The sequence below is a fragment of the Elephas maximus genome, chromosome 26 (assembly GCF_024166365.1).
Source record: "Elephas maximus indicus isolate mEleMax1 chromosome 26, mEleMax1 primary haplotype, whole genome shotgun sequence".
Classification (NCBI taxonomy): Eukaryota; Metazoa; Chordata; class Mammalia; order Proboscidea; family Elephantidae; genus Elephas; species Elephas maximus.
The window spans coordinates 24,783,915-24,810,339 of record NC_064844.1 but is presented as its reverse complement, the minus strand read 5'-3'; the positions used below and the strand labels follow the sequence as shown (position 1 = coordinate 24,810,339).

At 44.4% G+C, this 26,425-nt stretch overlaps 1 protein-coding gene across 2 annotated transcripts in view; it reads left to right on the top strand.

Moving 5' to 3' along the window:
• The window catches only part of ARHGEF33 (Rho guanine nucleotide exchange factor 33), a 78,507-nt gene extending 59,213 nt beyond the window's left edge, over positions 1-19,294 (top strand). Inside the window, exons 11-16 of one of the 2 annotated variants that reach the window (XM_049870298.1) lie at positions 783-866; positions 2,667-2,815; positions 3,795-3,959; positions 6,604-7,417; positions 12,080-12,219; positions 19,132-19,294. In XM_049870298.1, coding sequence (XP_049726255.1) covers positions 783-866; positions 2,667-2,815; positions 3,795-3,959; positions 6,604-7,417; positions 12,080-12,219; positions 19,132-19,261 — 1,482 coding nt within the window. In that variant the 3' untranslated portion in view covers positions 19,262-19,294. Of the gene's footprint in view, positions 1-782; positions 867-2,666; positions 2,816-3,794; positions 3,960-6,603; positions 7,418-12,079; positions 12,220-17,266; positions 18,734-19,131 lie in introns of those variants that run through there. The other variant, XM_049870299.1, reaches the window with a different exon arrangement.
• The last annotated feature ends 7,131 nt before the right edge of the window (positions 19,295-26,425 follow it).

Sequence of the window (26,425 nt, the reverse complement as noted above, 5' to 3'; positions counted from 1 at the left end):
AAGCTGAGAGTTAGTCAATTTTCACAAGAGGCGAACAGCTTTGCTTTATTAACTTTTCTCGTCAACCCTCCCATCACTCCCAATCCAGTACATGCCTACCACGTTGTTGTTGTTATTGGTCATTGCTGAGTTGGTTCTGACTCATGGAGACCCCAAGTGTGCAGAGTCGAACCGTCCCATAGGAATTTCAAGTCTGTGGTCTTTCGGAAGACAGGCCAGATCTGTCTTCCAAGGCACCTCTAGGCGGGTTTGAACCACAAGCCTTTTCGCTAATAGTCAGGGACTCCCTACCACATGTAAGTACTCAGCAAATATTTGAGAAAGGAAGAAAAGGGAAGGGACATGGAGAAAGCCCAACATTTTTTCTGCTGCCAGGCCAGCTGACCGGTTTCTACTCCCACGCTGTTCCCCACTCTCATGAGGTCCCAAGGACTCTTAAAGTTTATTATTAAAGTGACTGTAATGATTACTTGCTGGAGAATCTTATTAATCCTTTCAACTCAACCATAATTTATTGAGTGCTCGCTTCTCTCTAGCACTGTGCCAGCACTGTGCTAAGATAGATAGGTTACTTTGGAAAGTTGGGTGGGCCTGGCTGGGAGGAGTTGTCTCTTTGGGCATGTTCCTGAACAAGTGGCCTCTCTGATGAGAGGTCAGTGCTGTCTGACAGCCTAGAGGAAGAAAATGCTCTGTTAGTAAAGCCTTCCTACTCTCCTGGGACTGACTCTGGGGCTCTGAGCTGGAGGGACACTGAGGTCTGATTCCACCTTTATTTCATTCAGGGTGATGAAGAGATTAAATCTGACATCTACACACTGTTTTTCCACATAGTCCAGCGCATCCCGGAATACCTGATACATCTGCAGGTAGGCATGACTGGGCAAGCCACCAAACTGATTTTCATGCTAAACAGTTGTTTTTGGCTTCCTACTAAGCAAAAAAAAAAATTTTTTTTTTTACTAAGGCACAGTGTAAAAGGTCAAGGAATTGCTAACCTTTCCATGAAATGTTTAAATGGTTTAGATCATTATGATTACCCCATCCCCACCCTGTGGTGTGAGCTAAAAATCTCTACTTCCGGAAAATTTTATTTTGGCTCCTGATGCCTGCCTTTAAAGTTCTTTCTTCATTTACCAGCAGTCTCCACCACTGCTGATTCAGGAACTTTCTATAGCAGTTCTGCTAGACTCTGAGCATCTCATGCAGCCCCTCCTACCTTGGTTCTGCAGCCACCTAAATGCCCCCCTGGCATCTAGGAAATATTTTGCTAACCTGTCCACTTAATTGCAACTCAAGCTCTTTCTTTTGTCTTGAGTCCCAGGGCCTACCAAGCATTGCTCATGTCTTATGCCACAAAGGAGGCATGAAGAATCTGATTAGCTGACTTCTTCGTACTGTTTTCCCACAGGGCTTGTAGCATCCTGGAGGAAGTAGAATTGAGAGAGAGGTTTACCAATCCCCTTGCTCACCACTCCTCCTCTCACCAGCCACTTGGTCAGGTTTAATTACTGACTGATCATCCTTAGCCATTCAGTGAAAGCATCTTAGAAATGCTTGGGACCAATTTCACGTAGAAATAGCCAACTAACAATATTAAAAAACTTTCAACTGTATATGGCTTCAGATTTTAAAAGTATTTTTCACAATATTTATTTTATTTAGTCCTTTCAACAATCCCATGAAGTAGGTGTCATAACTGCCATTTTTAAGATGAGGAAATGGAAGGTCAAAGAGATTAAGTAACTTGCCCAAGTTAACACACATAGTAGTCCTTTCAACAATCCCATGAAGTAGGTGTCATAACTGCCATTTTTAAGATGAGGAAATGGAAGGTCAAAGAGATTAAGTAACTTGCCCAAGTTAACACACATAGTAGATAACGAAAACTAGGACAAAAGCCCAGGTCTTACAAGCATGAGAGTATAGTAAATAAGAGTCCTGGTTCTACAGTCTGATTTGAGTTTAAATTCTGACTCCACTACTCATTAAATGTGTGCCCTGGTGAAGATTATATAACTTTTCTGTGCCTCAATTTCCTTATTTGTTAAGTGAAGGTAATAATTTTGCCTATCTAATAGGTACAATGTAAAAATTAAATGAGATTAATATACGTAAAGGCCTTAGTGCCCAGTAATAGCAAATGCTCTATAAATGTTAATTTTCCCAAATCCAAGTCCAGTGCTTGCTCTACTACAGCTCAGTAGGCCATGTAATAGGAGGGACCACGAGGTCAGGCCTGATTATAACATCTCCCTACCAGTCTGCCTCAATGGCTGATGTTCTCACCACTGGTCTCACTCCTTTGGGGTAAGGCATTGTTTATAGACAGCAATTGTTAGAATGCCTCCATTACCCCAGAGTTCTAATTAGTAGAGCCTTCTAAGACTTTTAGATGGAAGTATTTAATGTTCCATCTAATGGTGTTGTTATTGAGTTATTCAACTCAGACATGGGCAATAGTGACTATTATTTTCCCTTGGTGTAATGAACAAAGAACACAACAGGTTTGACCTTTCAGCTCATATTTTGATGGGCCATATGTATTGTTTGTTGTATTGATTAGATGGCTTTCAAACTCTCACAGTCGATTAAAGCAAGGTGTGGAAGAGACAAAACAACTTTTCCTTCGAATTATGGAATGCTGCTTCCTTTTTTCCTCCATCCAGAATGTCCTGAAGTTCACGGAGCAGGAACACCCTGACTATTACCTACTTCTGGTGTGTGTTCAGCGCCTCCGAGTATTCATCTCACACTACACCCTGCTGTTTCAATGCAATGAGGATTTGCTTATTCAGAAACGGAAAAAGCTCAAGAAGTAAGGCTCTGGTGTCGGTGTGAAGAGTCAATCAAAGGCCTCTGAGAACAGGGATGTATATCAGTCAATCTAGGCGTCTGTCACAGTAACAACATTCTGTGTTAAGTGGCTGAAATGCAGTGATGTGGGGGTGGGGGTGCAGGTGGAATACGAGAGCAGAGAGAAGGGAGGGGAGAGAGCAGGAGGTACCTGCTTCTTGGCAGAAGTTATTTTAGGAAAATAAGCACTTTTAATGCCTGCGCAGACCCCCCTTATCCCATGTTGCTGACCCCTCAAAATAGTTCAATTTCCCTAAACTTGCCAGGTTCAAAATTGCAGTTCACAGGCCAGAATGTGGTTTCATTAATTCAATACATATTTATCGGGCAACTATTATGTGCTAGGCACTGTCTAGGCATTGAATGAATATACCACAATGAACAAAACAGACAGTAGCTGCATGGAGTTTATTTTCTAGAGCTAGACAGTCAGTGAATAAATAAATTAGATGGTGATAAGCTTTATGGATAAAAATAAAGCAAATTAAGTGAGGGGGACTGACAGATTTCATACTAGGAACAAACAGGAGGGGCTGATTAGGGAAAATCTGGGCCTCAGAGGGAACAGAAGTGGCTCATAGCAGAGCTGAAGGCCTGGGTTTCCTTCAACCTCTTCCCAACTCACCTGGACGAAAGAGAATCATTTCCGTGGGTGCAAAAAGATGCTATTTCCCAAACCGCAGCTTCTCTAATGCAGATATCTCTCCATGTCACCCCCAAGCTCATTTCAGTTAGTTAATCAGCATCCCTTCCTCTGCCCAGCAACCAGCTGGCACCTTATTGTGTGTGTAGGAAACCTGGTTAAAGAGGGCCCTGGAGAGAAACCTTCAGGGCTGAACTTCATCTGAGAAACATCTTCTATCTGTTCAGTCATAATCTGCATGTTCAGACAGCCAGTTTCCCAGTGTACATCGTAAGAATTATTGCCTCCATTCTGTTAGGTCGTCCATGGCAAAGCTGTACAAAGGATTGGCTTCCCAGTGTGCAAATGCCGGGCAAGATGCTTCCCCCACTGGAGGCCCCGAGGCTGTCCGTGACAGTGGGATCCACTCAGAAGAGATGCTGCAGCCCTACCCTTCTGCTCCCAGTTCTGGCCCTGCTGTCACGTAAGCACCTCTTGCTGTGGAAAGGTTAATGGCAATGTCCTCTGGTCCCAAGCAGTCTGTGTGGGGTAGCAAGACAGCCTAGACCAGGCCTTGATGTAACAGCCAAGTAGCTGACCTGATACCTGGGTCCCAGGAGAAGGCACTAGCGTTAAGGGGTAGGCTTAAGGCTGGAGGTTGCTCCCAACAACTTTACCACACACAGGTACTCTTCACCTGCAGCCTGAGTCTCTTTGGTTTTGTACAATGATAGAATGGAAAACAGTGCCACAAGAGAACAGGAGGACATTTTATAGCCCCTCAGAAAGGTGGGAACAAAGTTAACGTCTCCAAAAGATAAAGTGGAGGGTAAAAGAAGCCTAATCCAAGGTCTAAGGAAGTCTGGGCTCTGAGTATGAGGAGACCCAGAAAGAATGTTGCTTAGCCCTTTCTCATTCTCCTCTAAGCTCCTTCAGAAAGGGACTTGATAAGCTCTGTTCACCAATTATGACTGCTTTTCTGAAAGCTCTTCTGGGCAGTGTGAGAATTTGACAGCCTTTTAAAGTCTCTGTATACAAACTTCTAGCACACTAAACTGGATTCTCATTCAGTAAACTTCTTGTGTATGCTTACGGTAAGGATTTATGTATCTGGAACTCACTTTACCTCTAAAAGATGAGGACAAAGTCAATTTTGCTGCTTTTGAAACCAGGATTTCTGGAAACTCAAAATTCCCTCTTGATCAAATATAGGCAGTTCTCACAAGCCGAATTCCTCAGACTGTAATTTGTTTTGAATTTTATTATTTTAAGGGAAATTTAGAAGTGATGTAAATGTACGATGAAGTGAAAAGTAGGCAATTGAGATTTCTTCAACTTTCAATCACTGCAGTTTTTAGAATGCCAACTGCAATTACTGGAAGGAGCATCTAACCAACAGCACAACGTAAATCTTTGTTTTCTTCTTTCTGCTCTCATCTCTTTTATGAGAACATTTATCAGAGGTGGAAGTGAAAACGTGGAGAGGCAGGAGGGAGAAATTCTGTAACAGGGATGGGATTATGTTGAAACCCATGAGACATTAAATGTAGAATCATCAATAGAGCTCAGGATGATTTCCTTCCTAAAGAGAAGACCCTAGAGGTCCTGGACGAAGAACTCCACAGAGAAAAAATACCTTTTCTGGTGGCGGTGCGGGAAGGGCAGGCCCAGAATGGATATTTACTTTGCCGATCATTTCAACTCTTGAGTAATAAAACTTCCAAGGGTAACAAACAGAACCCAAAAAATGAAATCCTGAGTTTAAACCCAGACTAAACAAGAGGGCTGTCATAACACTCTGAATAGAGGAAGCAGCAAAAAAAAAAAAAAAAACCCTGAGAAAAAAAGCTTCAACAACGGTCTCTTCCAAGTTAAAAGAGAATTCAAGTCAGGTCAATATTTTGTTTCACTATTTCTTTTCACATCTATAAATGTGAGTCTTAATTTTAAGATCACCTAAAGCACTGGGTTTTTTTTTTTTTTAAGTAAAATACTCAGTGTTAGCTTCTGCATTCTCATTCTTTATGCACTTTCGTGGTAGAATTAAAAAATGAAATAAACCACCAGACTAATCAGTTTTGGTCAGTGTGCAGTAGTAGTTCAGTTACATCTGCCTGGCAGCTAAACTCCAGCACAACTGGAGAATCATACCTGATCTTATGAGTTTGCTATGCTAGTTTATTGTGTAAACTATTAGCTATCCATGATTTAAAAAAATAAAAACCTCCATGATGTTGGGCCAGAGTCAGTGATAGCTTTTACATGTTGGTAATGCTTTTGTGGAAACCCTGGTGGCACAGTGGTTAAGTGCTGTGGCTGCTAACCAAAGGGTCAGCAGTTTGATTCCACCAGGTGCTCCTTGGAAACTCTATGGGGCAGTTTTACTCTGCACTACAGGGTCTCCTATGAGTAGGAATCGACTGGACGGCACTCGGTTTGTTTTTTTTTTTTTGGTTAATGCTTTTGTGGGTGGGAGCTTGAGATGGCTTATACAACATGCATTACAGTCATAAGGAATTTTCTATTCTTACAAAAATGTCAAATACACACAAGAGTACCCCATAAGCCCACCATCCAGATTCAACAGTTAGCAAGATCTTGCCACGTTAATTTCATCTGAGAACTTAAATTTTTCAGCGTGAAGATCCATGACTGGAACAAAAGTTGAGTTTCCATTTTGTATGACTTGGTTAGGGCAAGAAAAGGGGAGAATAGAGAAAAGTGGTGCTTGGGACACTGATAGGTCCTACGTGGTGGGGAGGGTTAGAGCTTCCACAAGGGGAGTGATGACTGTCCTCAGCCTGCCAGCCATCTCTACGCAGTGCCTCCTTGTCAGCGAGACACTCAGAAGGGTACTTAGGCATCCGCTTTACAGACCACCATTTCCACCCCTCCCATCGGGGAGGGGGGACAGACAGGGGCTCGTGGGAACTCTTAATCGGAAAAGGTTTGTGGAGCTTTCTAGGTAACACAGTAGACCCCTGGGAGGGGAAGAGGCGAGGAGCTGGCAGTTCGGTGCCCCAGCAGTGTCTGGCTGGCTGTGTGTGGCCCCCAGCCTTGCGCTCGGTGACAGCCCTGCACTAACAACCGTAAGCACACCTGTTTTGTATTCTGTTTCCCCTCTAAAGACATTTGCTGCCCCCAGTGAAGAAAAGCCAACCACAGCAAAGTCTGATGGAGAGCATGCAGCCCGGAAAGCCCAGCGACTGGGAGATGGAGGCCAGAAAGCACGAGAGGCCAGAGAGCCTCCTGGCGCCGGCGCAGTTCTGTGCCGCCGAGCAGGACGTGAAGGCGCTCGCCGGGCCCCTGCAGGCCATCCCGGAGATGGACTTCGAGCCCGCCCCGGCGGAGCCTCTGGGCAACGTGGAGCGCTCCCTGCGCGCCCCAGTCGAGCTGCTGCCGGACGCCCGCGGCTTCGTGCCCACGGCTTACGAGGAGTTCGAGTACGGCGGCGAGATCTTCGCACTGCCCGCGCCCTACGACGAGGAGCCCTTCCAGGCCCCGGCCCTCTTCGAGAACTGCTCGCCCGCCTCGTCCGAGTCCAGCCTGGATATCTGCTTCCTGAGGCCCGTCAGCTTCGCCATGGAGGCGGAGCGGCCGGAGCACCCGCTGCAGCAGCTGCCCAAGAGCGCCACGTCGCCGGCGGGCAGCAGCGGCGCCTACAAGCTGGAGGCGGCGGCGCAGGCGCAGGCGCACGGCAAGGCCAAGCCGCTGAGCCGCTCGCTCAAGGAGTTCCCGCGCACGCCGCCCGCCGAGGGCGTGGCCCCGCGCCTCTACAGCACGCGCAGCAGCAGCGGCGGCCGCGCGCCGCTCAAGGCCGAGCGCGCCGCGCCCTCCCACGGCCCGGTCGCCGTCGCCGCCGCCGCTCGCGGCGCGCCCAGGACTTACTTCCCCCAACAGCGGTCCCAAAGCGAAAAGCAGACCTATTTGGAAGTAAGGAGGGTAAAGTAAAACCGAGCCAAACCCACAGCGCCGGCAGCCCCGGGCCTCCGCGGCGCGATGTCCCTAGATCGCCAGGGAGCACCGAGCCCACCTAGCGTTGAGGGGGAGCGGGATTGGCGTAGGGCGGCGGAGTGAAGTCCAGGCGAGGGACCTGGCCTGTGAGACGGGCTCCGGGCTAGAGCCGGTGCAGCCCCAGCCCCTCTCCCCGGTTGAAAGCTTGTACCTCAGGTGCCCTCGAGGCGGAACGTTGGCGCCCCTACTCCAGCGCCAGGGCACCAAGAGCAGGTCTGCTGTCTTCTGTATGTGACAGCAAAGAGAGAGCGGGTGACTCTTTAGACCCGCCCCGGCCCACCCCAGCACACACACACACACACACAAGTACGTACACACACTAAGGGGACGCGCGGGTGCTCTGCTCCCCTGCCTAGGCTGTACCACCATCAAAGTTGCACTTCACTTTCAAAAGCACTCCCCACTAGTTTCTGCCTCTGGCTGTTAGGTGCACCTCCCTGTTTGAATGTTCAAACTATTGAACGCTTTGTGCGCCAGCTCGTGCTACTCCCCTCCCCTCACCTTGTGCAGACTCTGCAAAGTTTGCTGCAAAGCTGAGTTCATTTCCTTTCGACTGGAAAAGGGCGTCACATTAATTTGTAGACCCCAGTGGGACAGAGACAGCCCAAAATAGTCAAGGAAGCACTGAGTCACAAAGACCTTCTTTGAATTCCGTATCAGTATTTGGCATTTTGACGTCTAACCTTCGTGTCTGCAAGCCTTGGGGCATTTAAATAGGTGTTTAAATAATATCCATGGATGGATTAATAGTTTCTGAACAAACAATTTCCATGTGATTGAGAGAACGGCAATTTCTGATTAAGCAGAGAGAGTAACATGATTGTTGTGGTCTGTGCCACCACTCTTCCTGTTTAGTGTCATTTTAGAAGTGGTAGTTAGGGTTTACAGGGCAGCTCTGTGTTCCAGCATCTTGAAAACAACTTAGTGCTGGACCAACATTACCTGCACTGAGCATAGCACTGGCATCAAGCTTTGGGACTCCTCTGCCTAGGTGAGAAGGGATTTATCCAGGCAAACGAGGGTCCTAGATTCTACCTATTCTCATTTCCAAGTGAGTAGGAACAGATTGAGGATCACTGACTCCATTTATTCATTCATTTTTCAGCAAACACTGAGTGCATACCTTGTACCAGGCTCTGTGCTAAGTTCTGAGGCTCAGGAACCCAGACTCTGCCTTCCAGGATCACTGGCTTAGTGCAGAAGGAGACAGAGAAACACAGAAGTGTAATAAACTGTGGGAGCACATGGGAGGGGTATTTAAACCCTCCTAGGGTGGTGGTGGAGCCCTGGTGGCATAGGGTTTAAGAGTTCAGCTGCTAACCAAAAGGTCAGCAGTTCAAGTCCACCCGGCACTCCTTGGAAGCCCTATGGAACAGCTCTACTCTGTCCTATAGGGTCGCTATGAGTCGGAATTGACTTGACAGGAATGGGTTACAGGTTTGAGGCCGATGGTAAAGAGCCTTGGTGGTGCAATGGTTAAGCACTTGGCTGCTAACTAAAAGGTTAGTGGATCGAACCCACCAGCTGCTCCTCAGGAGGAAGACCTGGCAATCTGCTCCTGTAAAGATTAAAAATAAACTCTATGGGGCAGCTCTATTCTGACACATGGGGGTAAGGGAAGTCACTATGAGTCAGCATCAACTTGATGGCACCCAACAACAACAGGGTGATGGTGGTCTGATAGGGCTTCGTAGATAAGCTGAATGTCTGAATTAGATTTTAAAAGCTGCCCAGAAGTTGACTGGGTGGAGCTCTGGCAAGCCTGAGAAAAGGCCTGTGGACATTTAACAATAGGGTGATGTTTTTCCTCAGGTCGGAGTGCTAGAAATTAGGCCAGAGGGTCAGGAGGAAGGGGCTGATCATGAACAGCCTTAGAGCTTGCTGATCTCTGGACTCCAGGAATCCAAGTCTGTCTGGTACCTACAGAGGGTGTGTGCTGCTTGTGACAGCTAACGTTGGAAGAGGTTCCCAGGGTCTCAGATTCCCTTCTGGCTCTAATCTTCAGCCCTGAACTTTAAAAAATTCTAGCAGGCTAAGTTTCTCAAAAAATCAACGTTAGGCGTGTGTCAAAGTTTAAAAGGCCACTAACAAGGGAAGTAGAAAGGAAGTGATAGTACTTGTTTTCATCTCAGGCACACTTAGTAGAGTCACTTAGTATAGCCTGTGCTGCAAAGCGCGTTTACTTCACGTATTCATACAATGCCTCTTCCTTCCTAGTTGATATGTGAAAAATGTGGGGCTCAAGAATTGCCAGGCAAAAACCGTTAACCAGAAATAACAAGTAATATATCAAACAATGAGTAATGTATTTGTGGCTGTTTATCAGACATACGAAGTAACAATAAAAATATATTAGGAACTGTTCATCAGACATTCTAGACAGCACGTTCTATCCTCAACAGTGTCAGACATGAGTCAAGTCAGTTCAGGGAGGGACACCCAGGAGGTGTCAAACGGAGGTCAGTTAGAAGAGGCCTTTTCTCAAGCACCTATCAATGTGAATGAAGTTCACATTGCTTATTTCTGGTTTTGGGCAGTTTTTTTTCTTTATCAAGGCCTTGGTTGTTGGGAATCCTGGAGAGAGGTGGCGTGCAGAGCGCAGGTGGGCAGAGGCTGTGTGTGTCTTTATGTGTGTGCATACACATGTGAATGTGTATTTGTGTGTGTGTGTGTGTGTGAGTAGAGGGTGAGATGGAGGTTGTAGTTGCAAAAGATTAACCCTTCAAAAGCCCCACCCTTGGAAGTGTCAGCTCTTTCCTGCTGAGCTGTGCAAAGCACCGACTGTTCCATCACTTCACTTATCCTCTGTGTATCTGCCTTCCACCCCTGTCCAGCAGTGCCAGTGAAGGCCTGCCCCGTGTGTGGTCTGCTGTCTTCAAAGAGTCAAGAAAGAAGTCCGTATGCTTTAGTGGAAAGAGCACCTGAGTGGGCGTCAGGAGATCTGGGTTCTAGTCCTGGCTCTGCTACCAAATAGCTATGTGCTTTTGGATAATTCCCTTGGTTTCTCTGTGCCTCTGGTTTTCTCATCTGTAAAAATAAGACAATATGCACCTTACCTACCTCACAGAGTTGTTGTGAGGATCAGGTCAAATAAGAACATTTCTGAATATGCTTTGAAAAGTATAAAACACTATACAAATGCAAGATATTATCAAGAGCATGATTCCACAGCAAGGTTTTTCTTAAATTATTAACAGATTTAGTCCCTAAATAGTCCCCCAAATCCTACTTCTCAAAATGTGGTCCTCGGACCTTAGGCCAAGAGCACATGCATCACCTGGGAGTTGGTTAGAAATGCAGGACTTGGGCCCCAACCCAGACCTACTGAACTGGAACCTGCAGCTGACTTAGGTAAACACGAAGTACAGGTGGGCAGATACATGCCTTAAACCACTGGTCTTCCGCCCTCCCTGTGCACAAGGATTAAAAAAAAATGCACAAGGGTTACCTAGACCCAAACTCCAGAGATTCTGATTCGGAAAATCCTGAGTGGGGCTCAGGAATCTACACTTCAAATAAAGGTTCCAGGTGATTCTGTGGTCCCAGGATCACACTTTGAGAAACACTGCACTAAGCCATCAAGACCTCCATGGTTTAGTTAGGAATCTTAGTAGAACCTCAGAGAATATATCTGCTACTACAACTGTAAATTAAAGTCTCAAAGTCAAACCCGTGTGTTTTTTGAAAAAATTCGTCTCTACTCTTCATTTCTCTATCAATAAGCAGTTACCCATCCAATTCACGAGGCTTTCAGGGCACCATTGGGGTGGTTTTTGCTTTGACTCCCTGGGCTCTATTAAGATCATTCAAAATTCAGTGGCTATTTTTAGGTTGCAGTCACCTGAAGGTTAACATTTTATTCACATGGAATATTTGCATATATGCATATCTAGCTTGATAGCTAGCTTATGTGCATATAAATACATACATTTATTTTATTTAGCATGTTACACTTAAAAAGAAGCTAGAGAGCCCACAAAAGATAGAGCCTTATTTTTAATTTATTTTTGCATTAAAAGTCCAAATACTAGGAATAAAGAATTGTAAAAACTGTACTAAAAACATATTTGCAGGTTGGAAATATTGACATTATTTTTAAACAAGTCTGACTTCTGAAAAACTCCTTCTTTCACTTATGCCTAAAATGGAGAGCCAGGAACACAACTTTAAAGCTAGAATCATAAGCAACGTTCTGATTTTATAGAAAAAGAAACGTACCCAGAGATGGAGGGAACAGTTGTAGGTTTTCCATCAAGACATTGCTGGTGCCAGAATAAGAATTTAATTTCTATCCTCTTTAAGCTTTAGCTAACTTAATTATTTCCTGCTCTGTAGTTATTGTTGTTTCATAATACTGCTGTAGGTTATTTGCCTTAATACCTAGAAAATACTTCTACACTTAGCTGAAAATTACCCACTTCTCAAATAGTGATTTCTTACTCAGTCTAGGTTTGCTGTAGTTGGGAGTGGGTGTCTACCTTTAGCTTTTAGGGGTGAGAGAGGAAAGTGACAGCTCAAAAGTGGTCCCACAGTCAGGACAGATACTTACTTTGGAAAAGAGTAAAAAACACCCTTCTTTTCTGTTTTCAGGAGATGCATTTAGAAGACACCACCAGATTCTGTCCAAAGGAAGAGAGAGAAAGTGAACAGACATCCTTCAGCGATCAAAACCCCAGGCAAGACCAGAAAGGGGGCTTTCGCAGCTCCTTCCGCAAGCTCTTTAAAAAGAAGTGAGTAGCCCTTAGACAAGACAGCATTGTAACTCATTTCCTTTGAAGTTTTTAACCATAATAAGTCTCAAGTGGCCTGGTCTCACACAACTGCTTCAAGCTCAGTGCCTGAACCCAGTGGCCACGATTCCTGCTGGGCGAAGATGTTTCTCGTTGTAATCTCCCAGAGTAGAAGCAAACTCAGCTCTCTCCCCTCCTCTGCTGTCTTTTAGCCCTTCCTTCCTTTTTCCCAAAGTCAGGTGTCCTAAGGGGAGTGAGCAGAGGTGCCCCGGGAAATGAGCTGGTGACAATCGGCTCCCTTTTAGATTGAGAGGGATGGGATCCAGTGTTGTAACAGGTGCTCCTGTCTAAGCCCCTCCCCCATCTCTGTGGAAAGTTTTCTAAGGGCATCTGAGCACTTCTGCCTGTAGGGACCCATAGCTGCCCTGGACGCTAGTTCATGTTTATGGGAACTTCTAGTGTTTTTCCTTTATGAGTGGACTTGGCTTGGGACCTAGTTAAAAAGCTCTTTGATGTAGTTTCCGTACTCCATAAGAGGCAAAAAACAAGGTATTTCCTCCACTCTGCTCCTTTAAGAGTCTAAGACCTTGTTGTCTTATGAAACATCACCACCAGGCATTTTGGTCAGCGCTTAGTAGAACTAAGTGCTTACAAACTGGGAGATAGTGGAGAGAGCTGAGCATTCGCGTTTGGCGGTAGAGGGGTTCTCCAGTCCAGCCAGCGCCTGCCTGAGAGACTGCTGTTTCAGGCCTTCCTCCCCTCTCTTAGAGAGATTTTCCCTGTGCTTCATTTCTCCTGGCAGAGGAGGTTCTTGCAGTCAGTTTTATACAGCAAGTCTTCATATTGTAGTGGATGGAAAAGGTAAACAAAGGCACTGTCGCTGCCTGACTACACAGGAACTGATGAGTGATGAAGCATGGGGAAATCACTTTCTTTTTGAAGGTAGAAGTTGCTGGTTGATTTAGATAATGGTCTTAATGGAAGAATTGGGGCCAGGCTGGAGTGAGGACTTTTTTTTTTTTTCTGATGGTTTGTCTAGCTTTCCTCTCCGGGGGAAGGTGATACTGAGATTAGTGGGTGTCTGATTGTTGGTCCCTGCCTGTTGTTACTGGAAGACGGAGGGAAAGGATAAGGGAGAGCAGAGGTCCTGCAGTTAGCCACAGCCCTACTCCACCAAGTCCCCTTTCAGTTTTGTGAAGGTAGCCCGATACATGCTGGGTCCTCACACCACTTTCTTTATTCTTGGGCTAGGGAGTTATGAATTGCATCCCTGTCTCTAGGATCATAGACTTAGATCTTTCCTGGCCAGTGTCTACCTCTGACAAGTTTGGCAGGGGTAGGGGAGCTGGAAGCAGGCAACTCCTCAGTCTGGCCTTGGGATTTAGGTTCCTAGTCCTTCTAAGAACTCAGAACTCCCAAGGCCACTGCTTGAGTCTGCCTTTTTTTTTTTTTTAATTTAAACTACTGCTAAGTGTTCCCAAAACAAAGAGCCACGTTTTGCCTCCTGCCATTTACAATTACCGGGTGCTGTGTGTTGGAAAGCAATGAGCAATGGAACCACGTTGGTTCCTTTACAAATTCCCGTTTATCAGAGAGGTCTGGAAACGCTCTGCCACTTATGTGAGGCAGAGAATATGGACTGAAGCAGGGGGAAGAGGGAGAACTTGCTACCAATTCGGCTGCCTGGAACTGGAGTTGGCTGCCTTGGGAGGGAATGAGTTGTCTTTATCTAAGAGGAAACTAGATGGTGCAATGGAAAGGATTTGCCCTTGATGGGAGATCACTCAAGATAGTGACCAGGGCCCTTTCTGGTGTGAGATTTGATTTATCTATAGTTTGACTTTGTTGAAGATCAATCTGAGTAATCACATCTTTTTATCAACTGAAACAAGACATTAATCTGGGCCTTGGGACCTGTAATTTTAAAGACCCCACCATGTAGAAGACCAGGATTTATCTTTCGATAACCATGGGCTCCCCAAATTCATGCTGGTTAATTGCTTTTAGCCTTCTTCCTGCTTTTTGGGTTCTTCTTAGATACAGGGCCAAATGGATTTCCTTAGTGACTTGTCCTTTCTCATAGATAAGTCCCTCAATTCCTCCTGCATCAGAATAATTGCTGCCACCAATACTGGTCCTGTTCTCTGTGTTTAAATATAAAGTGTTATCTGAATGGCAGTAAAGGTGTCACCAGCTGACTGTTCCCTCTGGAAGGCTTTCCTGGCTTTATAGATCTGGCCTGAGACATGAGCACCATCTGGTGATGTCTGCCGATGGCCTGGTGTTCAGGGTGCCACGGTGGGTACTTTGGGGACTTGGCATGGGATAAAGAAGCAGCTTGAGTAGCTTATCCTGAGTATTTCTCCCGAGGACCATGGAAAGTTTGCACCATTATGCTAAGGTAAAGAGGAAGGGCAGGGAAGCTCAAGCCAAGCACAGGAAGGTCAGTGACTTTAACTCAGTTGAACACACCATTCTTCTTGATTCAGCATCCTTTCTTATATGCATGCTCTAGGCGAGATACTTGTGTATATAGGAATCATGTGTGACATGGTGCCATTCCATCATGTAGGCACTTGTGCTCAGAAGTCGGGCATGTGGACAAGTACAGGGAGGAACCAGAAAGAGGCATTTGGCCTATTCTCCTCCCATGTGTTGGGAGGTCAGGCTAGCAGCAAGCCCTGTGACTCTGTTTAGTAGCTAATTCTGGGGCCTGGAACCACACCAGAGCCTGGCCTCACACCCCCAATGGGCTGGTGCCAGAAGAGCTGCTGTGTCACATCTGGGGCTCGCTGCCTGCCTCTCCCATGGCCCTCTGGAGGCTCATTCCTGTCTACACTGACACACTTTTTGTATCCATAGGGGCTTGTTTGGCTGGTGGCCCCACACACCCAGAATGCTGCTTCGGGATGAAGCTAGGCATGGAGCCAGATGCAACAGAAAACCCGAGAAAGGGTTCTCTTCCCTCTGAGGCTGGGAGGGCCGAATGCTCAGACCCACAGGATTCAAAAGGGAGAGTCAAGCTGACATCATAAAAATAAATCCTGAAAAATGCCCAAGATATTTGGGGGAAAGGATGACGCTCTGGTTGTTTCCATCTCAGGCACATTTGTCCTGGTTAGATACCAGGTCACATGTCCCTGAAAGCTGCCTAGAATTGATCAGAATGAAGACTGCATATCTTAAAGTTTGAAGATGTTAAGGGACTTTAAAAAATTTTAAATGAGGAGTCTCGGAAGCCAGGAACAGACTAATGTGATAGGCTGATGCTGGGCTGAATCCTTACCCGCCTGCCTTTGAGCAGCATGGAAGGCAAACTCCATTTAGAAGGATCTACATGGAACCTCTCCAAGGCTTAACCCTAGGCTATCCTGAAGTCTGAGGCAAAAGCTCCTTCATCTTTATATACAAATGTCGCACTGAGGGTAATGAGTATTCTTGGAGGTGGGGCGTGGGGCAAGAGCTACGTGTAGACAGCTTAGGGGGAGGGAATGGAGATGGTGGTCTCTCTCACACTCTCACTTTGGAGGGAGTGGAGGATGAAGTACAAGGCTTCCAGATGATAATCTCACCTCCTCACTGACCCTCCTCCTCGTTAGCATTTCCTGCTTATGCGCCTCAGAGTGTCTCCATCCAGTCTTCACCCTCTCTCTACCATCGCATCAGAATATCTCTGTTTTCTTAATCACACAGAGAGAGAGTACTTCTGCAGGGCCCTACAGAACTGAACGTCAGAGAATTCTCTTCTTTTGGTGTCTCATCAGCTATTTTTGCATATGCCCAGCCTCTGCCGTGGAGCAGACCATGTAATAGAAAGCAGGACTGCTAAAGAATCCATTGATAATTTTATCCTCCCCTTCCTCTCTGCCTCTTACCATTCTTACCCACTCGGGGCTTTCTCTCATTTCCCGTTTCATTGGCTTATATAACTTTAAAATCGAAAGCGATGGTTGAAGGGTTAAACATTTTAGATTACTTATCCCTGATTATAAATGTTTCTCAGCAGGTTATTTCAAATCAATCACTAAGGGTCTTCAGTGTGTCTGTCTAGTGCACTAGGTTCTGTCCAGTGAAAAGGTAGTGAAAGAAATAGCTCCTGCCTCTTCAGAGCTAGCAGACAGTACCTAACATACAGTGAGTATTTATGGCACTCAGCAAGTATTTATCACACGAATGCTTATTTGTCAGGGCTGACTGATTTGGCTGATGAGATAGATGTCCCCTGCTCCCTGCTTCTCCATGTGCATGTCTCCTAAAACTTTAGATTGAACAGTCTTTCCAATCAGAGGACCAACTCTTCTTAGATCAGAGGCATCTGCGGTGCTGCATTCCAGCCCCCCTACTTTCCCAGCTCCAAACAAGCCCTCAGGGTTTATTTGTAGCAGATCTATTCTTGGATGAACCTACCCACTTGCCATTTTCTTTGTCTCCGTCAATTGAGCGGAAGCAAAGTCAGCAACAGGACTCTTTGTTTTCCCTCTTTCCATCAAAAGCTTGGGTGGCTGCACGTCAGAGTGTCCTGATAGCCACTGTACCTTTACCCAGCCTGTCCCTCTAGTGTCCACTGAGATCCGCCCTCAGTCAGAATGGCCCCCAAAAGCTCAAAAACCATTTCTGTTTTAAGGAGAAAGGGAATAAAAGCAAATACGCTGGCCCTTTCTCCAAGATTCTGCAGGTTATTCCCCAGTCATTTAAGTGTATGTTACTGCAGAGTCTAACAGCCATACCTTTGGAAGAGTCCAGGTGTTTAGGTGGCCATATACTATGTAAGCATTATGAAGAGGTCAGTTAAAATTATCTTAAAAAGGAGGAAAATGATTTTTCAGTCATGGCTAGAATAGAATGCTGGACTTTGAAAAGGATTAGCAATTTAGTCAGTAGCCTGTTAATAGTTACTATGAAAAAATGCAGAGAAATCCAGACACCTGGACACACAGAGAAGGTACAGTTTGTAAGAAGAGCAGTTAAAAAAAAAAAAGAAAAAAAAAACGAAGCTGAGTTTGTGGACTTTAAAAACTAGACAGGGCGATTTTGGCATTTGTTTCAGAAATGGGAACGCAACTGGTGAAGATTTCTGTGGTCCTTGGGGCTGGTGGTGACATCAAAGCTTTCCCATTTCCAGGTAAACACTAAACAGCTGCATGTTGGAACAACCAAAGTGTGACATGTTGGGTTTTGGAGAGATCAGACTTAGCTAAAAGGGGAAATGTGAGGTGAAGGTTTGAAGTTTTGACTAATGACTTTTGACGAAAAACTATCATGTGGGGGACTAATGGAGAAAAAACAGTAGTCAGATTCAAATCCTGTTCCTTATTCTCACCCCCAAAACCATCGGCTTCCCTGTCTTCTGGATGACAGAAGATACCGGAAAGTGTGAAATGGTCAAACTTATCTATCCTCCTAATGTTTCGGGCACAGCTGGACTACTCAGGGATGATTTGAACTAGAGGCAGCGATTGCTGAGGAAAAGCCTCGAGTCTTGGGGTGGGGCATGTGGAGGCTGTTTCAGGGAGAGTTCCAGGGGGTCTCTGAAGAGGAAGAGGGCTTTCAGCCCACCCAGACTTAATCTTATTTGAGAACAACTGATGAGTACCCAACTGGCCTGGGGATGAGACATAGAATAGTTTTTCCTTTCTTCATTGGGATCTAGTGGAAAAGTGCTCCCTACTGACCAGAAGTAAAAAACATGGTGGGCAGCTATGGCTTCATCTGAGACATCGAATATCAGGATGAAAAGTAAAAAAAATCTAGTCAGTCATCAGGTTTCCAAACATTAGGATTTTAGTCTTTGTGTGGGTCCTACTTATATCCTTGAATAATGTAAAGAGATATTTGAATTCTGCCCCATTAATTCAGTAACTGATAGTTGTAATTAACTTACAACAACGAGGACTCATAGCACACCCATGATAGGAAAGAACTTCTGAGGCCATTATCCTTCTTTTGTGGATGTGGAAGCAGGCCTGACTCAGCCTCTGGATATGGGGAGCTCAGTCAGTTGTACAGGATCTTTGGACAGAGAACTTCATGCCTAGCATCACTTTCATAAATACATCAGTGAGGTTTTTTTGATATTGATTCCTAGTGACTGGGCTGGTTTTACTCACTCTAGCTCAGAGTTCAAGGTAGCCAAAGGGCCCCATACTAGCTTATCAGAGGTTATTTCCAGAAAGCCTCCTCCCTCCAGGGACTTCTGACATGCACAAACTGGAGAAGGTGCAGAGCTGGAATGGATTGCCCAACTGGCTTAACCAAGATAAAGGAAGAATGCACCCTCGACTGGGGACTCAATTGGACTGATTTGAGCTGTTGGTTATTGATTGGCCTTGGTCTCCTTTGTGGTGGCTGAGATTATGGTATCTCCTCAATCTGATTACTGTACTAATTTCTGCATTCTACCAATTGTAGCGCATATGCGTGGTTGGCTTCAATAAATCTTTCCTTTAAAAATGAAAAAAGCAAAAGCAAGAGTTTGTAATATAACACCCAAATTCAGTAAAGGCCCTTATGACATTGGTTGAAACAGTGTATTCCATCCATTTTAATCTAAGGGCCCTGGTATTTGTGGAGTAGTTACTTGGTTAAATTAAAAATAGGATTTTTAAAAACTTTTCTGAGTTTTTATCCCCCTGTTACAATGTTGTTTCACAATATCTTACACTGAGACATGTACTCAGGACTAGAAACAGTTGTCACAACTGTCCCCATAAGGTATTAGGAAGCTATTCCCTTTATGTTCCCTGCAAATCTCTGATACACATGTCCTGAGTTATGAAATCCAGGGGAAGTAAAAATAATTCTAGATTTAGGAGGCAACTGTTTTACAAATGCAAAACAATTTGGATAGATAAAATATTTGAAAACAATTAAAACCAAATCAACCTGTACTTTATCTGTGTGCTGAGATTTTAGGTCCAGTGGATCAGAATACAGGGAAAAAACTAATGAGAGTCCCTCAATGGATCCTTCACCCACCAAACAAGATTTCTTCAGAAACCGACTTGCTCTTGCAAATGACCTTGACCAAGGAACAGCTGTGTAAAACATACTTAAAGTTGTGTTGTCAAGTGGTAAGATGAGGATTAAAAAGCCTGTATATATCTGTGCAGGAATATATATATAAATATATATATATATATTGATGTATAAATCCCTGAGGAGAACTAATATAAATATTTACATATGAAGCTAAATCAACATACAAGACATTGAAGAGATGAAGGCTAGTCTGTGGTTAAGAGCTGGCTTTTTGAACCTCAACACTTGGGAAAAGGGAAATGAAGACTTTTCACAGCGTTACAGAAAAACAATAAATTTGGAGGAAAATAAACATTTGTAAGAACAAAAACTTCCACCTTGAAGTCATTCCCCTAGTGTAATATTGAGCATGTTCCTGGTTGTGAATTTGATGCTGTCTAAGCACTTAGCTTATGAATTCATCCCTGTGTTCTTAGCCTAACATATACTATATTAGGGGCCACTTCTGTCCTGCCATCTGTCTTCCAAGAACCCCAAGGCAATACCTGACACCTCTTAATGAGAAGGATCAATTAACAGAACTGTGTTTTACATGTTGCAAATCTGAGTTGTGGAGAATTTTTGTCTTAAACCATGTGAACAGAAGGTTCAAACCTCTGAACAGAAGGTTCAAAGCTTAAAGACACATTGATCTCTAAACAAGAAGACAACCTTGAGAGCAGTACTAGTTTCACCTCTGTGGTTGTGGAAATGAGTAAAGGGAACAATGATTTCTTTAGAAACTGGGGAGTCAAAGAAATGTTTTCCCTTGTGTGAGCTGTGCTAAGGAGGGAGCAATCCAGGGTCTTTTTATAGAGCACTCAGGGTTCAGAGATCTGTGGGTGATCCTGAGTGTCCTGCGCACTCACGGTCAGTCGGGTTGGGGGACAAAAGCACTGACTTAGCCACATGCTCTTAAAAACACTTTCTTCAATAAGGAAAGATGGCAACACCACCACTGCTTTAACGGTCGTTGGTACAAACACCAGAGGGTCAGAGAGAAAACTCAGGGCTGGCAGTGCCTGACTCTGTTTTCCGCAAGTCAGTTGTAAAAACACAAACCTACAGCTCAGATAAAGGAATCACATTGCAGTGAGGCCTGCTGGGCTCTGGGGTAATATATTGTGCTGTATTTCCATGTGAATATACAGTCAAGATGGTTTCCATCCTTGACAGACCCCAAACATCGTATTCATAATGGAAAAAATCTAGGTTTAACAGTTTGTCTGGGAAGCTACTGATGATAATTTAAGGGCATTTGGTTACTGTTCCTTCTGCAATTGACTGCAGAGGCCGTTCCGCTGGGAACACACTGCCTGATGCAGTGCGGAAGTTTCACGTCTAGGTGTCACAGGTTTCCCTCTACCTGTCTGGTGACTGATTAGACACTCATTCGTTTTGAACAACGTGTCTGAAACACTTAAAGGATCACCGGAGCATTTTTCGAGTTTCCGATATTTAGATTTAAGTCAAGCTTTTCATTTTACTGAAATTAATGAACTCATTTGAAATAAGATTTCTTTTATCAGGCCAACGAAGTTTTGGGGCAGTGCTTGAAAACACAATGCCAAATTAATTGGACGTGGAAAGGGAAATAAGAAGTCACGACCCCTTAAACAAAATGTAAAAGACAACAAAACCCCCTCCCCCTTCCTGTTCTGTTTATCATCAAAATTGTCCGTTACAGGGGAGGTTTTTTCATATACCCCCCAAATTTTCATTTCGGTAACATCCTCTGAAAAATCTTAATGCCACATTTATAACACAACTCACTTTAGCTGTATTTTATGAAATTAGCCTATAAAACTAGTAAATAATCAATGCTGCCATTCTCAGGCTCCACCTCACCTGATACCCAGATTCTTCTGGTAGCTCTCTAATTACTCCAGCCACTCTCTGCTCCTATCTGTCCTACATACCTTTAATACATTCAACCAACCAACCAACCAACCCATTGCCGGCGAGTCGATTCCAACTCATAGCAACCCTATAGGCATAGTAGAACTGCCCCGTAGGGTTTCCAAGGAGGATTCAAACTGCTGACCTTTTGATTAGCAGCTGTACCTCTTAACCACTGTACCACCAGGGCTCCTTAGTATCCCAAAATACAGACTTTTGTGAAAGTTTCAACTATCCTTATTTGTCTGCAGTCAAATCCCAAACTCCTTGACTTGACATTCAAGGCTCGCTCTCTTTAGTATGGATCTAAGTTTTCTTCCTGGCTACCGTCTCCCACTTTGTAGTTCTGGGTGAACTTACCTCAATTAAACTAGTCTTTTACCGTTTCCTGGAAGTCATGCACCTTCCTCAGGTTCACTGTTGCCTCCTGTCTTTTCTCTAGCCTCCTTCTTCTCAGCTCATCTTCAAGATCCAGTTTAAGTCCTCTCATCTTTCTGTGACCTCTTGTGGTGTAACTTGTTTATAGTTTGATGTATTTGCCTTGTCTTCCCAACAAGAATGTAAGTCTCCTTATACCTCTAGAAGGTGCTGCACACACAGTAGGTGCTCAATAAATGGTTGATCTGACGTTAATGGTGGTGCTCTAACAGGTAGATAACTAGAGAAAATAATTTCTACTCTTAATTTGACAAAGAACTTCAGGGTTGTCATTTTACCTCCCCACTTTTAATTTTTTTTTTACAGAAAAAAACAAGCAGTCACAAGGGAAATCAAATGCAGTTATCTTCAGAAGAAGTTAAAGCCACCACTGTCACTTTAACAGGTGCAGAAAGCCTTAGAAAACATCTCTCCTTTTAAAAAAAAGTCTGCTACTCTCTTCTGTGTGTTCATTTCGTGATCTTTCTAGGTAGGACTGTAAATTAACAGAGAGGATAGGGTCTTGCGATGCCAAATCATTAAGCAGAGTTTCTGGGAGCTGGGATTTTGGAAATTAATGCTATTTAATGTAATGTTGCATTAGGGATGAAGTCAGGGTAGGAAGGAGCTTTGCAACTGCATCTGTGGTCTCCAGCTGTCTGGAAAAGCACAGTTTACATGGAAGACCACAGATGTCTTCTGGAAGAGTTTGGGTTGATAAGCGGAGAAAAGCACTGTACCAAAAGATGAAGCTGGATATTTTTTACACAGGCTGGGACTGGCAACAGGTCCCTCTGCAGTGTTGTAGGACCCGTATACAAGCCCAAGAGGGCTGGCCTGCTTCTCTGACTCCAGAATTGGAACCTTTGAGAATGAGAGATTTGTGGACCACCACTCCAGGGTTCTCGCCATGGGGCTTTTTCATCACATAATAAATAGTTGAACTTAGTCTGGGATTTGAAACCCGAGCATCTCTTGAGTGCTCAGGGAAAACCCTTTGAGCAGCGTTTCTCTAGCACCTGCATCAGGTCCTCTGGGGCATTTGTAAAAACGCAGATCTCTGGGTACTGTTCCAGTCCCACGGTATTGGGCTCTTTGGGGGTGGAGGCCAGGAATCTGCATTTTAAATGCACTCAGATGATTTTTTGGCCCATTGAAGTTTAAGAGCCACTGCCTCTCAGACTACTAAATTGGATGATCTGGTGTGTAAACTTTAGCACTCAGATTCTACCCATAGACTGAATTTTAGGACAGACTAAAGAATTGATTATACTTACCTTGAGATATAAGGAGCCCTAGTAGCCCAGCGGTTAAGCACTTGCTGCCAACGGACGGGTCAGCGGTTTGAACCCACCAGCCAGTCTGCAGGAGAAAGATGTGGCTGGCAGTCTACGTCCATAAAGATTACAGCCTTGGAAACCCTATGGTTCTACTCTGTCCAGTAGGGTCGCTATGAGTCAGAATCGACTCGACTGCACACAGCCACCACCATCGCCCTGAAATGTAGAAAACTGCACATCAGAAACCCAAATGAATACTTTTGTATTCTTAAATTTACCATCTGTGACCTTTACCATCATATATAAGATTTTCATTTAAAAATATATACACATGATCAGTGCTCTTTATAAATTGGTAAAATTTATTGATTGGATATTCTAGTCAATTAAATGCACTTAGAAAAATCATAAATGAATATCCTAAATTAAGTTGTATAATAAAATTAAATCTAGTTTTCAGACTAAATTTTCTCTTGAAACATCACCATTAATAACTTCCTTCCTGAGCCGAAAATAATAATACTTTTGGGACACTTAGGATTCTCATATCCTGAAAATTAATTTAAATACTTGAACGTAGACTTCTCAGGGTCTGAGCATCCTAATATTTACTGTCTATAGGCCTTTTTTTTTTTTTTTTTATAGGCCAGTGAGCCTGGGGAGGAGGGGTGGTGGGTAGAGGAGGGGTGAGATACAGTTTCTCAAAAAGGAATGTGGGTTAAAAAAAAAAGGCTGAGAAAACTGATGGAGACCTATATATTTTAAGGGAAAAAAGAAGTTGATGTGTGACATTAGACCTGAACTTAACAAGTAAGAACATAAGGATATGAATTTAGGCAATGCTGAAAATACCTTTTTGGGAAGTTGTTAGGTGTTCACAATACTCAAGGTTTTTATCCTCAAACCAAGTAATGTTTGTTTTTTATGGGCTTAGTACATGCTCTTTATTTAGTAAGTCATCTAACCTTGTTTGCTGTCTATAAAACAGAGACTTTTTTAAATTCCTTCTTCTTACCTAATCCCCTTCAGGACGATAGAATGCTCTGAATTCTCAGCAGGAAAATGAATATGTTGTGTTTCTTTCTCGTGTATATAAACCTCCTCGTCTGGAGATAGTGGGATCTGCTGGGAGGGATGAACCCTCTGTGCTCCCATCTCGGTGGGTCGCTTCGGCAGAGCACTCGTTTGCATCCTCTCCCTTCTCATCGTTAGGTTTTCCCTTTCAGCTGGGGGAAACCCTTCAGCACTCAAACATGCTTGGATTCCTTCCACCTTTAAAACAACAAAATATCCTCTTTTGACTCTTCCACTTGTGCCCCATTTCCACTTCCTTTTATAGCGAACCTTTAAAGAGGACACGTCTCCAGCCCCTCTCCTCTCATTCCTTACGAAACTTACAAAGGCCAGGCTTTTGCCCCGTGAAGTGCTTGTATCAAGATCACCAGCGACTCCCATGTTGCTAAACGACTGGCCATGCCTAGTCATCTCACTCTCCCTACTAAGTAGCATTTGACATGTTAATCCCTGCCCTTCTGAAATCATTTCCTTACTAGGCCTCAAGGACACAACATACTCCGCAGGTTTTCATCATTCTCCATTGGTCGCTCCTTCTTGGTCTATTTGCTGGTTCCTCCTTTTTCACCCCACTCAGTGTTAGAGTGCCCCAGTGCCTTCCTTTGCTTGAATTTCTTCTTTTTCCAGTCTCTACTGACTTCCTTGGTGATTGTATCCAGTCTGCTGGCATTAAAATAGGATCTTTATAAAAGTGACTCCCAATTTCCTATGTCCAGCTCAGACCTCTCTCCTGGACTCTAGACTCACATATCCAGCTGCCTCCTTGACATCTCCTAGATTGAATATGTGCAAGCCTGCTTCAGCCGTGTCTGCCCTCTACCTCAGTTAATGGTGGCTTTATCATTCCCATTGCTCAGGCCAAAAACCTTGAAGTCATCCTTGACAATTCTCTTGTCCTACGTCCCACATCCAGCCTATGAGCAAATCAGTGCTGTCTCCCAAACATATCCATTGTGACCTCTTCACACCACCTCCACCGCTATCACCCTGGTCCGAGACACTTCTGTGGGACCAGCCTCCCTACTCCCACTTAACCCCTAATTATTCTCACAACAGCCAAGTTGATCCTGTTAAAGTGTAAATCAGCCTGTGTTGCCCCTCTACTAAAACGCTGTGAGGGCTCTATGTCTCTCAAACAGAATTTTCTGCCAGTCATCGCAAGGGCCTCTAAAGCCTTGTGTGATCTGAACCAGGTTATACTTCTGATGGCATCTCCTACTGTTCTGTCCACATTCACTCCCCTCCGCACACTGTAGCCTCGTTTCCTCAGATACACCAATGTGCTCCCTACACTGGGCTTTAGATCTAGCTGTTCCCTGTGACTTGGCGTATTCTCTTGGACCCTTGCATGTTTCATTCGGATCTTTAGTCATGTCACGTTCTCCGTGAGGCCGACTCTAACTACCCCATTTGCATTTCACCTCCTCCGCCCCCACATTCCCAGCCACCTTCCCGTTTGTTCATAGCAGTTGTAACTGTCTAACATATTTATTCTGCTTACTTTGTACTGTCTACATGTCTCCACTGCATTATAGGCCTCACGATGATATGGATTTTTTCTGTTTTGTTCATCGCTATAATCCTAACATCAGAACTGCACCTAGAATATTTATTGAATGTTGAATAGTCAGATGGGCCTTTACCAAGTCCTTATAATAAGGTCACTGAAAACCAATTTAAGTGACAGTGAACATCAAAGGAAGTCATATAGTAAGGAACCAAATTATGGGGACTTCAGGATGAACCATCAAACTCTTAAAAGCTATCTATAAGGCAGGCAAACTTTGAGAACTTATCCCTGATAACATTACCAGGCCCAGCAGTTGCTGCTGACTCTGACTCATAGCGACCCCGTGTATGTCAGAGTAGAACTGTACTCCACAGGGTTTTCAATGGAACTTCTGGGTGGACTCGAACCGCCAGCCCTTCAGTTAGCAGGTGAGCACATTAACCATGTGCACCACCTAGGGACAGTGTTACCGCTTATTAAGCACCTACTCTGTGAAAGGCATTGTACTTTACATATATTACCTTCAAACCTCACAACAGCCCCAAACCGTAGATTAACCTCTTTGTACTGATCAAGAATGGAGACTTAGATTGGTTACATAACTTCCCCAAAGTTACTCATCTAGTAAGTAATGGAACCAGAACGTGAACACAGATATGTCTGAGTCCAAAGCACCTGCTTTTTTCCTCTACCACACTGATTTCTCTGAGTCACTGAGGAAGAGAAACTGGCTTCTAAATGGGCTGTAGTTTGTTTTTCTTGCCTCCATGAGAACCAAAAGTCCTAAAACAGACTGTCTGTAATTGCTTTTTTGGGTTGTACTCTTATCTCAACCCTCCTTGCCTCTGGAAGCCGTGTGTATCTCTCTGCAAAAAGACACGTTCAGACATGGGCTGCATCAGAGACTTAGGTGCCCTGAACCTGGGATGAGCTAAAACCTCTAAAATAAGTAAAAAGGCAAACCACCTGCTGAAAGCTCAAAAGAAGTGATGTTTCAGGAGAAATTCAG